The sequence below is a fragment of the Pseudopipra pipra genome, chromosome Z (assembly GCF_036250125.1).
Source record: "Pseudopipra pipra isolate bDixPip1 chromosome Z, bDixPip1.hap1, whole genome shotgun sequence".
NCBI lineage: Eukaryota > Metazoa > Chordata > Aves > Passeriformes > Pipridae > Pseudopipra > Pseudopipra pipra.
The window spans coordinates 58,063,194-58,077,601 of NC_087581.1; the positions used below are offsets into that span (position 1 = coordinate 58,063,194).

Sequence of the window (14,408 nt, forward strand, 5' to 3'; positions counted from 1 at the left end):
CTGTTAAATGTGTCCATTTTCTATTCCTTTCTACAAACAAGTAAGAACTAAAGGGCCCTAAGTTTGCTCTGCCAGATCTTTGTATCTGTGAGTCACTCAGTTCCAATTCTCTGCTGCTTATGATCACACACTTTTTCTTATATGAAGTATAATAAATAATCTGACAAGTGAGATTCTCTCAGCTGTTCTTGTGCAGTGATTATAAAATGCCAACAGAGATTCAGAAAAAAGTACAAACTCTGTATTTTCTTATTTATGAGTTCTCTATTTACTTACTACATAAAGTACAGATGAAGAGGACTTCTTCCTTTAATACAAAGTTGAAAGGATAGTGTCTGTTACCCCACAGATTGCTAATGCAGACAGTTTTACAGTTTGAGGTAAACAGTCTTAAATTTTCTTGCAGGCAGACGGTGGAACGTGTGACATTACAGAACCAACTTCAGCAGCTTTTAGAAGCCCAGCGGTTGGAGGGCAAGTCACTGCCCACATCCCCAAGGTGAGGTGGGGAATTGTGCTGCAGTCTGGATTTGCACATTTTCCTGGTATATCAGTTATCCAGGAGAAGCTGTGATGTGGCTAAGTAGTAAATGTGTTCTGTAAAGAAAATGTGGGGGGTTTACCTTGTGGGCTCAAAGGTGAGCTTCTGGAATTTGGCAGTGTGTAATGTTGATAAATATTGGAATTTTTGAGTATGAACTAAATAGTCCCTGTTTCCCAACAGAGTGAAAACCAGTTTTACAGTGAAATATACTATATTTTGAATTAGATGAACAGCAGAGGATCCTAGAAATCTGTAGGAAAGTTGTAAAGTTTGACCTCATGTTGATCCACTGTACATTACTGCTAGCAGTAAGTTATAAAGCCAGTTACCAACAAATCCTGCCTTCAGATTAATAAGGCTCTTTACGCTCATTAAATCTTTTACCTGCAGTAGCTTGAATAAAAAGTGAAAACTCTAGAAATTTTATGTATTGCTTATGTATCATGTCAGAAGTTGGAGAAAGAAACTCAAGTGACGTTTCAAACATTAAAGAAGACGAAGGTGAAGACTGAGGACTGGATCTCTGGCAGTGTGATGCATGGAAGTCAAGCAAGCCCAGCTTCTCACTCACAGCAATCTGAAGATTACTTTGAAAAGAAGTAACTCACATGCAAAGAGAACTCAGTTTATCATTACCTTCTAATACATTTTCCGCTCTGGAAGACATACACAGTGGTTCTTCTTGTTTCGGAGTTGTTAGGAAGCTACATCTGTGTTTAAGTAGCCAGCATAAAAGCTTCTGCAGGCATTGATGATCACGGCTTTGGGTTATCAAGTATGAACTCAGAGGATGAGTGACTGCTTTTTTTTGATTCTTACAGAATCTCAAGCATTTTTCTGTACAAATGCTCCACGTCCCTGGATTTCATGTGTCATTGTTTCAGGCAGGTGCAGATAGTTACAATAGTAGATAACAAAGACATTGGGATTGCAGTTGCATTTGTGTAAAGGAACTTCAGCTAGGAAAGGGCTGTAAACTCCGAACTCCTGCTGAAGTAGAAAACCACACTGGAAAGACGGTTTTTTTGTCTTTTTTTTAGGAATTTTTGTCTTCCCTGTCTGCCAGCTTAGTAGGTACAATGGGACCAAATGTTGTCTTCCAGCTCATTTGGTTTCTGTGATTTTTGCTGACTGGTCTTTCCAAGTGGTCTCACATCTGAGTACTGCTGAACACCAGGACTGTTTTACTTTCAATGTCAGGTAAGATAAGGTGAGAGCAGATCTCTCAGCATTCACTATTTCTGTAAAAGGGTAGGTTTCAATATTATTTTAGTTAAGTGAGCAAGTCTGAAAATTGTACTCTGTTTTATTTCATGGTTGGCTACTATTTTTCCTTCCGGTTAGAACTCACTTGTGGATATCATCATCATCCAAGGAGTCCGTAGCAGATCTAAAAGAACTTATCCCTTTTGCTGGGAATGTCTACTATAGATAAATGCATATTCTTTAGTGTCTGTTTTGGTTAGCATAGGGAAAAAAACACAAAGGGAATTGAAAATGACGTGGGTAGTACAGGCATGTGAATTTTTTACACTGTGAGAATATGGACTCAGCAGAGCAGAAGCTGCTTGCCTGCCTCACACTAACTTTAATTTTGTCATCTTGTCCTTGCATAGTGGAAAATTGGTTTAAAATAAGAATGTATATAAGTATTATGAGCTCTAGCATATGTCACAGGGAAAGAAAAGATCTCTGTAATTTACATTCTTTGCAAACTGGGCTTATGTCAAATTGCTGTTTCCTTGCTATAAAACATTTGGAGTTCTAAATTTAATTTATTATTCTAATAGTGTTGAAATACATTCTTGTCACCTTTCTCTTGCTTTTCAGTATTTCATATCTGAAAAAGTTTTGAGTGCAAATGGCTCTGACTCTTTATGAGGTCTTATATGGCTGTTAGCACCACATGAAGTGTAGATATATGAAATCATTGCAATGTGGAGAGCTAGTCCTTTCACAGTACTTAGAATGAGCTACTTTTGTATTATGATGTGACTTGGATAGGAGGCATTTGACCTTGTGCAGGTTTCTTTGCCTTTTAAAACATGACAAAATATGAAACAATTCCCATAAATAGGAAACAGTAGTTTCTCTAGAGTTTTCCTCATAAAGTCATATTTGGTGTTTAAATTTAAATTCTAAGTTTTGGTTATAAGGAGTTTTCTTTGTAAGAGAAAGTGAAGGTCCTCAGATCCTGAATAAGAGTGGAAACAGGGTTACATCCTTCTTTATGTAATCTTTGCTGTAGCATCATAGTAATAAATTCCATGTGAGTAGCAATGAAGAGGATACGTAATAAGAAGCTGAGATGGGAAATGGCAATTTCACATTTTAAATATGCATTAATTTCACTGTGGTGTTTCTTCTTTTTTTTCTTTAAGCTTGCCATCATCTCCTGCTTCTGGCAAACCCCAGTGGAAACCATCTGAAGCAGATGAATTGTCTCCACCAAAAAGTAAATTGAACACCCAAGATGGGATTCAGATTCTTGGCAGCTTGGGAACTTCTAGTCGCACTCGAGCCAAGATAAAAGATGAGGACTCAGATAAAATCTTGCGTCAGTTGTTGGGGAAGGAAATATCTGAAAATGTCTGTATGCAGGAAAAGCTGACTTTGGAATTTCAGGATGCTCATGCATCCTCCAAGAACGTGAAGAAGATTTTGCCAGAGAAAAGGGAGTTGAAGTTAGCCCGACTGAGGCAACTGATGCAGCGGTCTCTCAGCGAGTCTGATACAGATTCACCTAATTTTGAGGACCACAAGAACACTCCTGCGAAAAGAACTGACAAACCAAGACCTCAGCCTATAGTGGAGAGTGTTGAGAGCACAGAGAGTTTGAACCTGATGCTTAAGAAACACACTTCTGCGGCAGGACGCCGCTTCCCCTTTGGTATCAGGGTCTCTAAGTCTGTGGATGGTCACAGTCCTTCCCCTACTTCAGAGAGCAGTGATCCCGATAACGAAGCCCCGTATCAGTCTGGTACGGTACCTCAGAACCAGTTTTGTGGAGACAACTCTCCGTCCAGCTCGGATAGTGCCACTGCTCAAAAGGTTGCCACAAGCCCTAAGAGTGCTCTCAAGTCTCCATCTTCAAAGCGCAGAACGTCTCAAAATTTGAAACTTCGTGTAACTTTCGAGGAGCCTGTGGTGCAGGTGGAGCTAGCAGAGTCAGAACTAAATGAGGAAAAGGATAAAGACCAGAGCAAAGGACTCATGCGGGCTCCACCCAGCTCTGGGGAGCATATAGGGGATCAGCTGAAAAGGCCTTTTGGAACCTTTCGGTCCATAATGGAGACACTGAGTGGCAACCAAAATAACAATAACAACTGTCAAACAGCAAACCAGGTCAAAACCTCATCGACGCTGCCTTTTACCTCATCAGGAAGGAAGACAACAGACAGCAAGGGAAATCCAGCAGTTCTCTCAAAAGGAAGAAACAAGCCAGTGAGTGCACTGAAAGAAGGAAGGGCCTTTTTTTTTCTAGTCTCTTTAAGTAATGAATAAATTTGACAGCTTCTTCCTCTTGCCTTTCTATAGCAAAAGGATGCACACAAATACTTTATTGTATTTGACCTGTATAAATCCCTTTTAATTTTGGAAGGCTTTTCTGAGGAGTGGCAGGTGTTGCTTGTCTGTACAAGACTGTACAGTCTGTACTCTTAGAGCATGTGGTTCACATATTCTATGTTTAAAGCTTTCTACTGAAATGTGATTCACATGGAAATGATGTTTGATATTGCACCGAGTGACAAAACTTACAATGAGAATGTCACTCTTGAAACCATGGGATATCTGAGGAGTAAATAGCTGAAGGACTCACCCTGGCCTGTCCTATAGCCAAGACTTGATGAGAAGTACAACCAGGAAAAATTGCAGAAATGGTCCTTCTGGCTTCTGTGTGAGTTACAGTGTTATTTGCCCACCTTCTCCTCATAACAGAGTCTTCTTGTACCAGAGCATATGGTTGGTCTGTAGCAAAATGTACTGGATCCAGATCATCCCCTCTTTGCAGTCAACACAATGTCCTTTCTGGGATCCCAACAGAAAGAGGAGTGTCCCTCTTGTTTAAAGGAAGGAGAAAATACTTTGAACAAATGTATCTTTCAAGAGAAAGAGGTATTGAATGAAAGAGACAGAGGGAGGAAATACTGTGGGCGCAGTGTGTTTGTAGAGTGGAGAGAAGTATGAGCATCTGGAGATAAAATACAGTTGAGAGGGAATGGTAGATGATTTTATTCTCTGTGGAAGTCACACTGGGAGGGAAGGGGTGGATGGAAAGACATGAGGTGGAAAAATAAATTCAAGATGAAAAAAAAACTTAAAGTGGGCCAATAGCAGGAGGAGAAGAATTGGTGAATTATATACTGTTAAAAGTATGACAAGGTAATGGGAGAAAAACACAGGAAAATCTTAGGCAAAGAGGAGGCAAAATGGGTATGGAAAAGAAACAGTGGAAAGAGAGAATTTGGAAACAGTGAGCAGTCCATGTTAGTGGGTGCTGCTAGAACAGTAGTGTATAGCATACTGTAAAATGAAATGAAATGAAATTAAATTAAATTAAAAATTCAAAAGAGAGGAAGCAGGCTAAATTGAAGTGGGACTGCATTTCTTAAAGTTTACTGAGAATCACAATATGAACTACTAGTCTGAGTCTTTGAAGACCTGAACCATCTACTTGAACAGCCAGTTTAATATGGAAGTATTTATATAACACAATGGCTTCTTTTTTCAAGTGAGTGATTCAGATTTCATAGTGACAAACGAAAAGACAGTCTGTCTTCAAAGATGTTCTGATAGATTGTAGGGTCATGAGCAGTTTTCGTAGTTCCCTAAGAAATCTGAAGAATTGTATGAGGTAATTCTAACAGGATTGATGCTTGCACTGTAAAACGCTTATTGTCTGTGAAAAGGCCATGTTTGCATGTCACTCTTGTCAACATCAAAACTGTGGAAAGAATAAATTTTCATACCAACCCAAAGGACCACAGCACACATCTCAAAGAGGTAACAGATTCAGGCATAAAAAGAAATCTGTTGAAACATTACTGTGGCTGTCTGACTGCATGTTTTGGTAGATTTCCATGTTATGCATGTGGTGAGCACAGTGCATGCTTTTAACTGATATGATGTTGTACTTCCTTAGGATCCTTTCTTCAGCTACACCAGTCTTTCCTCTAGCACGTTGAATGAAGAACCTCTGTGTAACTATGCTTGGTATGTGCTTATGCATGCTAATGTTTAGCATCTCTGTTGCTTTGTTTTCTCAAATTGTGTTTGCTAACGTTATTTGTAATTGAAACACTGGAATCTATTGATTCACAAAAAGGGAAGTAGATGAACATCTAAATTCCTAGAAAAGCAGAAATTTATGATGAATTTCTGCTGATGTCACCATTGAACTGGCTACAGGATTCAGTTCCAAGCAAGTACAGAAAGTATTCATACTCATAAATCCACCAGGGTGTATAGCAGACTTTGGCTGAGTATTCTACCTCCATTGAATGAAAGTCAAGAACCAGATGAGAATGGAAATTAAATTTCCTCTCATGAGGAGAGCAAAAAAGACCACAGTTCATCTCTAAATAGAGTACAGAGAACATGAGGCAGAGTGCTCTACTTTAAGTAGTAGTGCTTCAAGTAGTAGTCTTTTATTTTCGCTTTTTTCTTACTCTCTCTTGGGTTTTGAACTTAAATCTGTTTTGTAAAAATCTGATCAGCCATGACTGTGTTCAAACTCCTTAATTTGGAGCAGATAAAGATCAGTCCCCCAATGTCCATAAAGACATGTTGGGAAAAGAACATTTAAGCCATTAGAGAGTGTCTAAATGAGGGCAGCGAAAAGGATGAAGGGCCTTGAGGGGAAGCTGTATGAGGAGCTGCTGAGGTCACTTGGTCTGTTCAGCCTGGAGCAGATTGAAGGGAGACCTCACTGCAGTCTACAACTTCCTTGTGAGGGGAAGAGGAGGGGCAGGCACTGATCTATTCTCTGTGGTGACCAGTGACAGGACCCAAGGGAATGGCCTGAAGTTGTGTCGGGGGAGGTTTAGGTTGGAGGGTGGTTGGGCACTGGAACAGGCTGACAGAGTTCAAAAAGTATTTGGACAGTGCTCTCGGGCACATGGTGTGGCTCTTGGGGATAGTCCTGTGCAGGGCCAGGAGTTGGACTCGATGACCAATGTTTATTTTGTAAGCAAATGCGTTCTAAAAATTGCCTGCCATTTTTACTCAACTCTTAACACTCACAAATTCCTTTTTCTGTTAAACTCAGATGTAAAGTTAGTCTGACGTTAGTCATTCTGCAGTTCAGGAGCCTAAATTACTTTCAGATTAGTATTTTCTATATCTAATACATTTGGTTTTTTGTTCACTTATTTGCTATTGCCAGGACCTTCCCATACTTGAAAACCGAATTTCTGTAATGGAAATGGGAGTTTTGTTCTGAAGTCATTGGCACAGCATATGTGAAACCAGAAACAGAACTGTAAGATTTCCAAGATGTTTCATTCTCTCCAGAAAACAAAGAGGGGAAACTCCTGTGCACAAAACTTCACAGTAGTAGTTTGAGGGAGCATCAGTGGTCAGCCTCCAGTCAAAACATCCAGCTGCCTGTCCAGGCCATAGAGGAATACAAAACCATTAAGCTCATCCTTATGTTGGAGCTGTCTCCCAAATGTAGCCATTTGTTGTAATTTGGCATTGCCTTGTGTAACTCCTCTTGTGTGAGAAATCCCTGACAACATGGTATTTCCCAGAAACAGTGAGAGATAGGGAAGGTCTGGCTGCCACTGCAGAGATGTGAAGTCACCTGCTGGGAGGGTGATGGCTGGGCCTGAGCTCCTGATTACACCTCCAGGCACTAATGGTCCAGGCACCATGTCCTGAAGTTGCCCCCATGGCAGTGGACACATGTAGAACCAGAGAGCAGGAAACAAGGAACAGAGTGCATGAGGGGCACAGTTTGAGGAGACTGTTATGGTACCCACAAATTAGGACAGAAATGGGCAAATTGTGTGCCAGAGTCTGTGGCATGAGATCTCCAAAAATCACATAAGAATGGAAGTTCTGTTGTGCTTTTCAGAAATCAGAACACAGACCCAAAGGCTGTCAGAGGTTCTAAGCCAGCCTTGTGATGCCTTTTAATATCTCCTGTGATTTTTGAATGGGAAAAATGGGTGCCTGTTATTAGTCCACTGCATGATGCCCAGTAGCTGTGAAATTTAAATAATAGAACATCACTATGGTGTGGACTACAAGCCCCTGGACGTTATCTGAATTTCCCCTGGGTGGCCTGGGGAGACTATGTAATACTGTTTCAGAACTATTTTGAAAAAAACAACTTTCTGGAAAAGACTATAATCTTTGGTGTTTTAAACCTTTGAAGATTGTTATATTGGGGAATTACATTGCTGGACACAGTTGCAAACCCATTTTAACTCTAGCGCCTTATATAAGGGATTTTATTATCATCTCCTGAAATATGAAGTCATTATACAAAATCTGCCTTCAGAGAGATGAAATTCCTGTCCACCAGTTTCCTGTTTTCTTTTTCTTCAGCTTCTCTTTATTTAATTTTTTTGGTCTTGTTTGTTTGTTTGTTTAATTTTCATTCAAAATACCCAAATACATCAAGGCTCTGTGGTTTGTTTTTTTCAAATTGGTCACAGCTTAATAGCAGAGGACTGTGCTAGAATTTTTAGTGGCCTTTTTAAGTTTGATACACCCTATTTTTCTGAAAGCCTTGAAGGAAATTTCAGATGTACAGGATGATTTGGGATAATTTTTCCCCTTTTGGAAGGATTAGCTAGTTTTTGGCAAATTACAACTCCAAGCAAATAGCTGTAGGTTTTTTCCATCTTACGTGCGTGCCAATGAACAGCTCTTTCCCACACTTTAAATTATCTGAGACTTGCATTACATTAAAGTAAGCACTAACTCACCATATCAATACAAACTCCTGTATTTGCTGCAACTATCAACAGCAAAAATTGCTTCATACATTGGGACAATCAGCAGAATCCACTGTCAGATTTCTGTCAGATAGTAAACTGGGCATATTTCTAAAACGGTTAAGTGGATCTAACCTAATACTACTGCCAGACCTAGTGCTAGATAAATTAAAACTTCAAATATATACTCCAGAAAAAGAATACTTATCTGTATGTCTCATAAAATAGTAGCAATTCAAGCTAGTACAGTATAACATCAATATGAAAGTAATTTAAACCTTGTCTCAGAAAATTTACATTTGTTCTGTTGTGAACTGCTATGATCATGCATCACTGCTTGCTGCATGAGGGGATTTTTAGTATTTCTGGGGCTATACAGGCACCAGAAGATGTGAGAAAATTGATTAGGAATTTGGTTACTAATTAGTAGAATCGGTAATACATTTTCTGCAGGTCACAGTATTGTCACCTAGAGACGTCTGCATTCGCTAAAAATGATGCTCTTTGAGGTCATATTGCAACCATAGAGCTACAAACTGGGTTCTTTAGAGTGCCTAGTGAGACTCTACATGGGGGATTCACCAACAGGGACTTTCAGCACTGCAAGTCTAAGCTCATGCAGTAGTTAATTATCTTAGCCTTAGAAAGCAGCCTTTAATAAAGCTATGTGAGTAATGCTAAACATATTGTTGATAACAGCAATGCATGTTAAGTGCCAAAAAGTAGATACGGCAAAAAGGTAAATGATCCTCTTTTACCTCAATCCCATTCCTACAAAGTCTGCCTCAATTTTGTGCCTTTTGCTCTTACTTTGGGTATGTGACAATAGTAATTTAGATGAATGAAGGAGATTTTAAAATAAAATGATCCCTGATACCCTCTTACCTCTTATTAAGACCCACAACTGTGATCTATGAGAAGGTCAACATCTGTTAAATCCTGAAGTAACCACAAGGTTATGGGGAATATTTAGTTCTTTGTGATGGTTGCAGAATGAAATAAATTGATTCCAGTTTATAAGAATCAGGCTCACAAATATTTGAGTTTAAGACAAACTTTTTTGTACATATGCTCTTGCCTTCACTGTAGTATCTGTCCTTTGCAGCAGCAAACCAGGTAGTCATCATTGCGTTGTAGGAGTTTTGCTGCTTTGCTGTTCAGTAGTATAACTAAAAGTGAGATTTTTAACTGATTTGCAAGTTGCTGTGGACTTCAATTAGTTGGAAGGTTAATTGAAGAGAGGGGGAACATGCTGGGAATTCAGAACAAGAACATATCAAAGGAAATGAAGAAAACTAGTGTTACAAATATGTAGTTATTAATTTTTTCACCCTAATTGGCAAGCTATCATTCGAATCTCATACACGATAGACAGATTTTTAAATTATTTTTTTAAGTTTACCTAGTGGGGAAATGAAAACACGCTATGGAGAAATTATCCTCAACTGTGCATCTAATAAAATCCTAATGACTAGAATTGAGTTTTTACATAAATTACAATGTTAAAACAGATACAGGCCCATGTCAGAAAGATAATTACTGCTTTCCATTTTTGCTATGGTGTTTGCCTCCATCTTCTACCTAAAGCAGACACATAGAATAAATACCGTGAATCATCTTCTGAAAGTGTTCATTTCTCTCTGATGATTAGTAATGGGGACAAGATGATTCCATTACAGGCAGAGTCAGAAACCAATAGGATATGTCTAATGTTTATTGTAGTGGATCTGTTTGTCACTGTGATACTTTTCACTAAAGGGCAAGAAATTTTTTGGTGTTCTGTTCATTTTTACCACTACCTTACAACAGCACACTAATTAATGCCATGACTGAAAAAGCTCTTCATCATCCCAATGGTTTCCAGGTTTGATTTCAGAATGAAAGCTGCAACTCAGTAGAAATACACAGTATTAAAAAGTATTTTGTGTAGTACATGTCTAGAAAAATAAGCTCAGAGAGAAAGATTAATTCAGACTTCAGTACATGCAAATGGAATAAAACAGGATAAATAAGCACAGTGCAAATACCTCTATATTGTTAGTGTTACCATTAATAACTTTCTTTGTTTTCCAGGCATGATGACATCAACTGTAACAGCCAGAAATCTGTCAGTCAAAAGAGTACTGAAGAGCCAAAGCTGCAGGAATTCTTCCTCTAAACCACGTGATGATGTCTTACTTCATTTGAAATTCCTGAAATATAGCCTTTTAAAACACTAATATGAGACATACCCCTCACCAGCAAAACAGCAGCTGTTAGGATGCCTTAATCTGTAGCAGTTAGATCATAAACAAATCTTTTTTATGATATATGTGTATATGTAACTTGTTTGTAAGCTGTGCTATGTAAAGGCATGGGTGAGCAACAGTAATTTGAAAATTGTTATGACACAGGCAACCTCCAAAATGTTTGTTGGGCCACAGAACACATTTTGTACTTTGTGTCTTGCATGGATATATTGCATATACCTTTATTTCCCTTTGTCAGTGGCATATACTGTCAAAGTTTCAGCCAGGACTCTGCCTGCGCAGCTCCTCAGTGAGACCAAGGCAAAAGCATTGATTTTTTTTTACCGAGTATATTTGTCTGTTGTTATTTCTATTTTTTTGTAAAAAGGAAATAAAGATGGTGCTAATAGGACACAATGAGTGCAGATATCTCTCATACTTCATTTCCTCTTTTGAGCTTTAAGTTTTTTATTGTTGTTTTTGGTGTTCATTAGATAATTAGAGAATGTCCAGTACCTGTATTTCAGTTCAGTCAATCGAGTCAAGAATTGCTTTAGTGGTCATTTATCAGCTTTAAAATGTGTCGAAATAAAAAAAAAGTATAAATGTAATTTTAAGTTACCAAGTACTGTTACTTGCAAAACACCAGCAGTGTGCTCAGCTTTGTTCAAATGAGTGAATATTCTGATGAAACTCCAGTCCACATTCTCTCAAAGCTGTCATGATCCTTTTATTGACTGTTCTTTGAACTTTTCAGAGAAAATGAATTATTTCATTTTGTTTCTAGTAAACTATGAGTAGATTCTTCAAATGTGTCATACGGCACAGCATCCAAAGCAGAGTACTATACTAGGCAGTCTTTACTTGTCACATTTATTTATATCAAATATGTGTATATATGTTTGCTTTATTTTGATTATATTGATTTATTTCCATTTGAAGACTGCTATGGTTTGCTGAGAAAGATTCAAATACATGGGGATTTATTTTACTAACTGTTCTAATAGAACATAGGGAAGTCAAAAGAAGTTTGCCAAAGAAATTTTATATATGTCAAAGACAGTCATAGAATCATGAAGTGGTGGTTTGGGTTGGAAGGGACCTTTAAAGACCATTGAGTTTCAGCATCCCTGCAGTGGGCAGGGACATAAAAAGTTATGATATTATAAAAATTAAATTCCTGCACTTGCAGAACTAGTAACTAAAAAATGTGGACAGGTGAGGATTTTAATTAAATACAGTGGAATTGCTTTCTATGCAGTTTCTTGTGCCTCTTCTTTTGCTGTGTCTATCTTGACCATTGGGCTTTGTTTCTGGTCAGTGAGGAGAGAGAAACTTCCTGAATGGGATTCATTCTACCTATTAGAGATATCTTGTTTACCAGGAGTACCAGCTAGTCCCTTCCTACTTACTACAGGGAAGTGAGATAGTAAAGCTCTTGGAAGAGTTATAGTATTTGAATGCCTTTAGCTAAGTGAGATAAATGTCTTTCTTTGTGTCAGTCTTCAGAGTGATGTCACATTTGGCCATACAGCTGCCATGGACCAAGATGACTGAATGCCCCAGGCACCCTCGTTATAGGCTTTGGATAAGTGCAGAGTACTACTGGATAAAATGGGGCCAGTTGAGACATCAGAAAAACAGAAAAGAAAATTAAAAAATCCTACACACCAAAAAAAGCAACCAACCAACCGAAAAAAAACCAAACAAAAACTCAACAAAAAACCCACCCAAAACAAAAACAACCCACACAAATAGAAATAAAATTAATGTACTTACAGAAATGAAGTTCAGAAATTCTTTCCACAGTTCTTATCTATCACTTGGCAACACTCTGATTTTTGAGCTAAAGTGATAAACCTAGCACTCCAGCTGACCTGCGCTGTGTTGTTTAAAGAAACAACCAAACCTCTAAAAATATCTGTGAGCCAGGAAAAGCAATACCTCTGACTGGGCCTCCTGTCGTCTTTGTGCATATGAAAAACCTGAATGCAAAATGAGAAGAGACACATGTGCTGCAATTGCCAGAGTGCTGAAAGAGAGCTAAAAAGGAGAGATTCTGTGTCTTGTAGATGGGCCTAAAACAAACAGGCAGTTTGCATTTTTGAGAGTGTGAGGAGAGTTGGCTGTGGTCATGTGAGTGGCAGAAGAAGCAATCCTGCTGAGTGATCCTGACAGACTGGAGATGTGTAAAGTCTGCCACAGCTATCTATAGATATATAGATATCTGAAGCAGGAGATTAAATTTCAGTGAAGGGATTTGAAGCAGATCAGGATGTAAGTATTGTCAAGTCCTGGAAGAAAGAAATGGCCTATTCTGGAGACTGAGGATTTAAAAGTTACCTGCTTTCTGCAATGTAGCAATTTCTAGAGTATATTCTTGCACAACACATAAAGAATCAAATTATGCAAGTATCCTAGGGCAATAGACATTACTACAGAAGATAGGATTGGGATTACCAGAAAATGTTTGGAGTCTGTGGTTAGAGATATCCGTGGTTCCTGAACACATTGTGACAGAAAGCTATTTAGGGGTAGCTAGTGCAGAAGAGAGGCCAATTAGATCTAAGCATGAAAAGTAGTGTCTGGAAGGTTTAAGGTGAGCTCATGTTGTATAAACTGCTGATTTTATTATTCCTAACTTGTAGTTTCTTTCCTACCCCAAAGCCTGCACATGGTACATTCTGATGTCATGCCTATTAGAGAAATGCTGATTCTGTGATCTTCAGCTGGCAGATGCGTGTGCGCTCTGCATATTTGTGTCCTTAGTAGGTATAGAATCCAGGTGCCGTAACTCTTTCTGTTTAGTTTGTAATCCTCCAGGCATATCCCTACTGGCATGAGTCTAAGTCAGGCTTCTGTCAGCAAAGCATAAGCATTTCCCAGAGGCAGGAGAGATGATCAGGGAATTTCCAGCAAACGTCTTCAGAAACATCAGTTAACCAAAGTTTTTAACAGGAACACAAATCCCTTATTATTACAGCTCTTGCAGAAAAGGTCCTCCTCTGTCCACTTAAAAATTTTTGATCAAAGAAGGCAGTCATTTACTAGTGAACCAATGTGTGTCCTAATAAAGTTGTATCTGTGGACACCACAGGTAAAATGAATAACCATTCATGTTCTGTTACTGCACAAAAATGTCAGAATAAGACTTCTCTGTGTTTGTCCTGCAGTTCTGTAATAAACATGATGCCAGAGAGCAGTAGTGAATTCCTAAGTTCAGATAATCTCTGACTCTCCTTTTTGAAGAACGAAAATAATTTGCTAACAGCCTTGTTTTTTTTCATGACTCACCAATTCATTTGTTTCTGGTACTTGAGATAAGCAGCAAGCATCAAAACTGCAAGAATGGTGCTTTATTTCATCATCAAAATGGTGGGCTATGCTTTGTCCTGCATTAGTAGAGCAGCATTTTAGTAATATTTCATTTATTTGCCTTTCAGTCTCCATATTAGAGAGTGAATACATTGATTTACTAAGTTACTAATTAATAAAATAACTACAGTCAGCATAGTTGATGTGTGAAGGAGATGAAAGAGACAAGTTAGACAAACAGATTTAATATTCATTTCATTGTAACTGTCATTCAGAAACCTTTTTGTAACATCAAGCTGACATAAGATCAATGGCATAACAAAATATGATTCACATCAAAACAGTAAAAAACCACTCTAACATCCACTTATTTAT

General features: G+C 38.4%; 1 protein-coding gene across 3 annotated transcripts in view; it reads left to right on the plus strand.

Annotated features, from left to right (window-relative positions):
• The window catches only part of SNCAIP (synuclein alpha interacting protein), a 93,281-nt gene extending 82,143 nt beyond the window's left edge, over nucleotides 1-11,138 (plus strand). Inside the window, exons 9-12 of one of the 3 annotated variants that reach the window (XM_064642784.1) lie at nucleotides 407-499; nucleotides 2,926-3,988; nucleotides 5,688-5,758; nucleotides 10,564-11,138. In XM_064642784.1, the coding sequence (XP_064498854.1) occupies nucleotides 407-499; nucleotides 2,926-3,988; nucleotides 5,688-5,758; nucleotides 10,564-10,648 (1,312 nt within the window). In that variant the 3' untranslated portion in view covers nucleotides 10,649-11,138. Of the gene's footprint in view, nucleotides 1-406; nucleotides 500-2,925; nucleotides 4,443-5,687; nucleotides 5,759-10,563 lie in introns of those variants that run through there. The other 2 variants (XR_010426947.1, XM_064642785.1) reach the window with 2 other exon arrangements.
• Nucleotides 11,139-14,408: the final 3,270 nt, after the last annotated feature.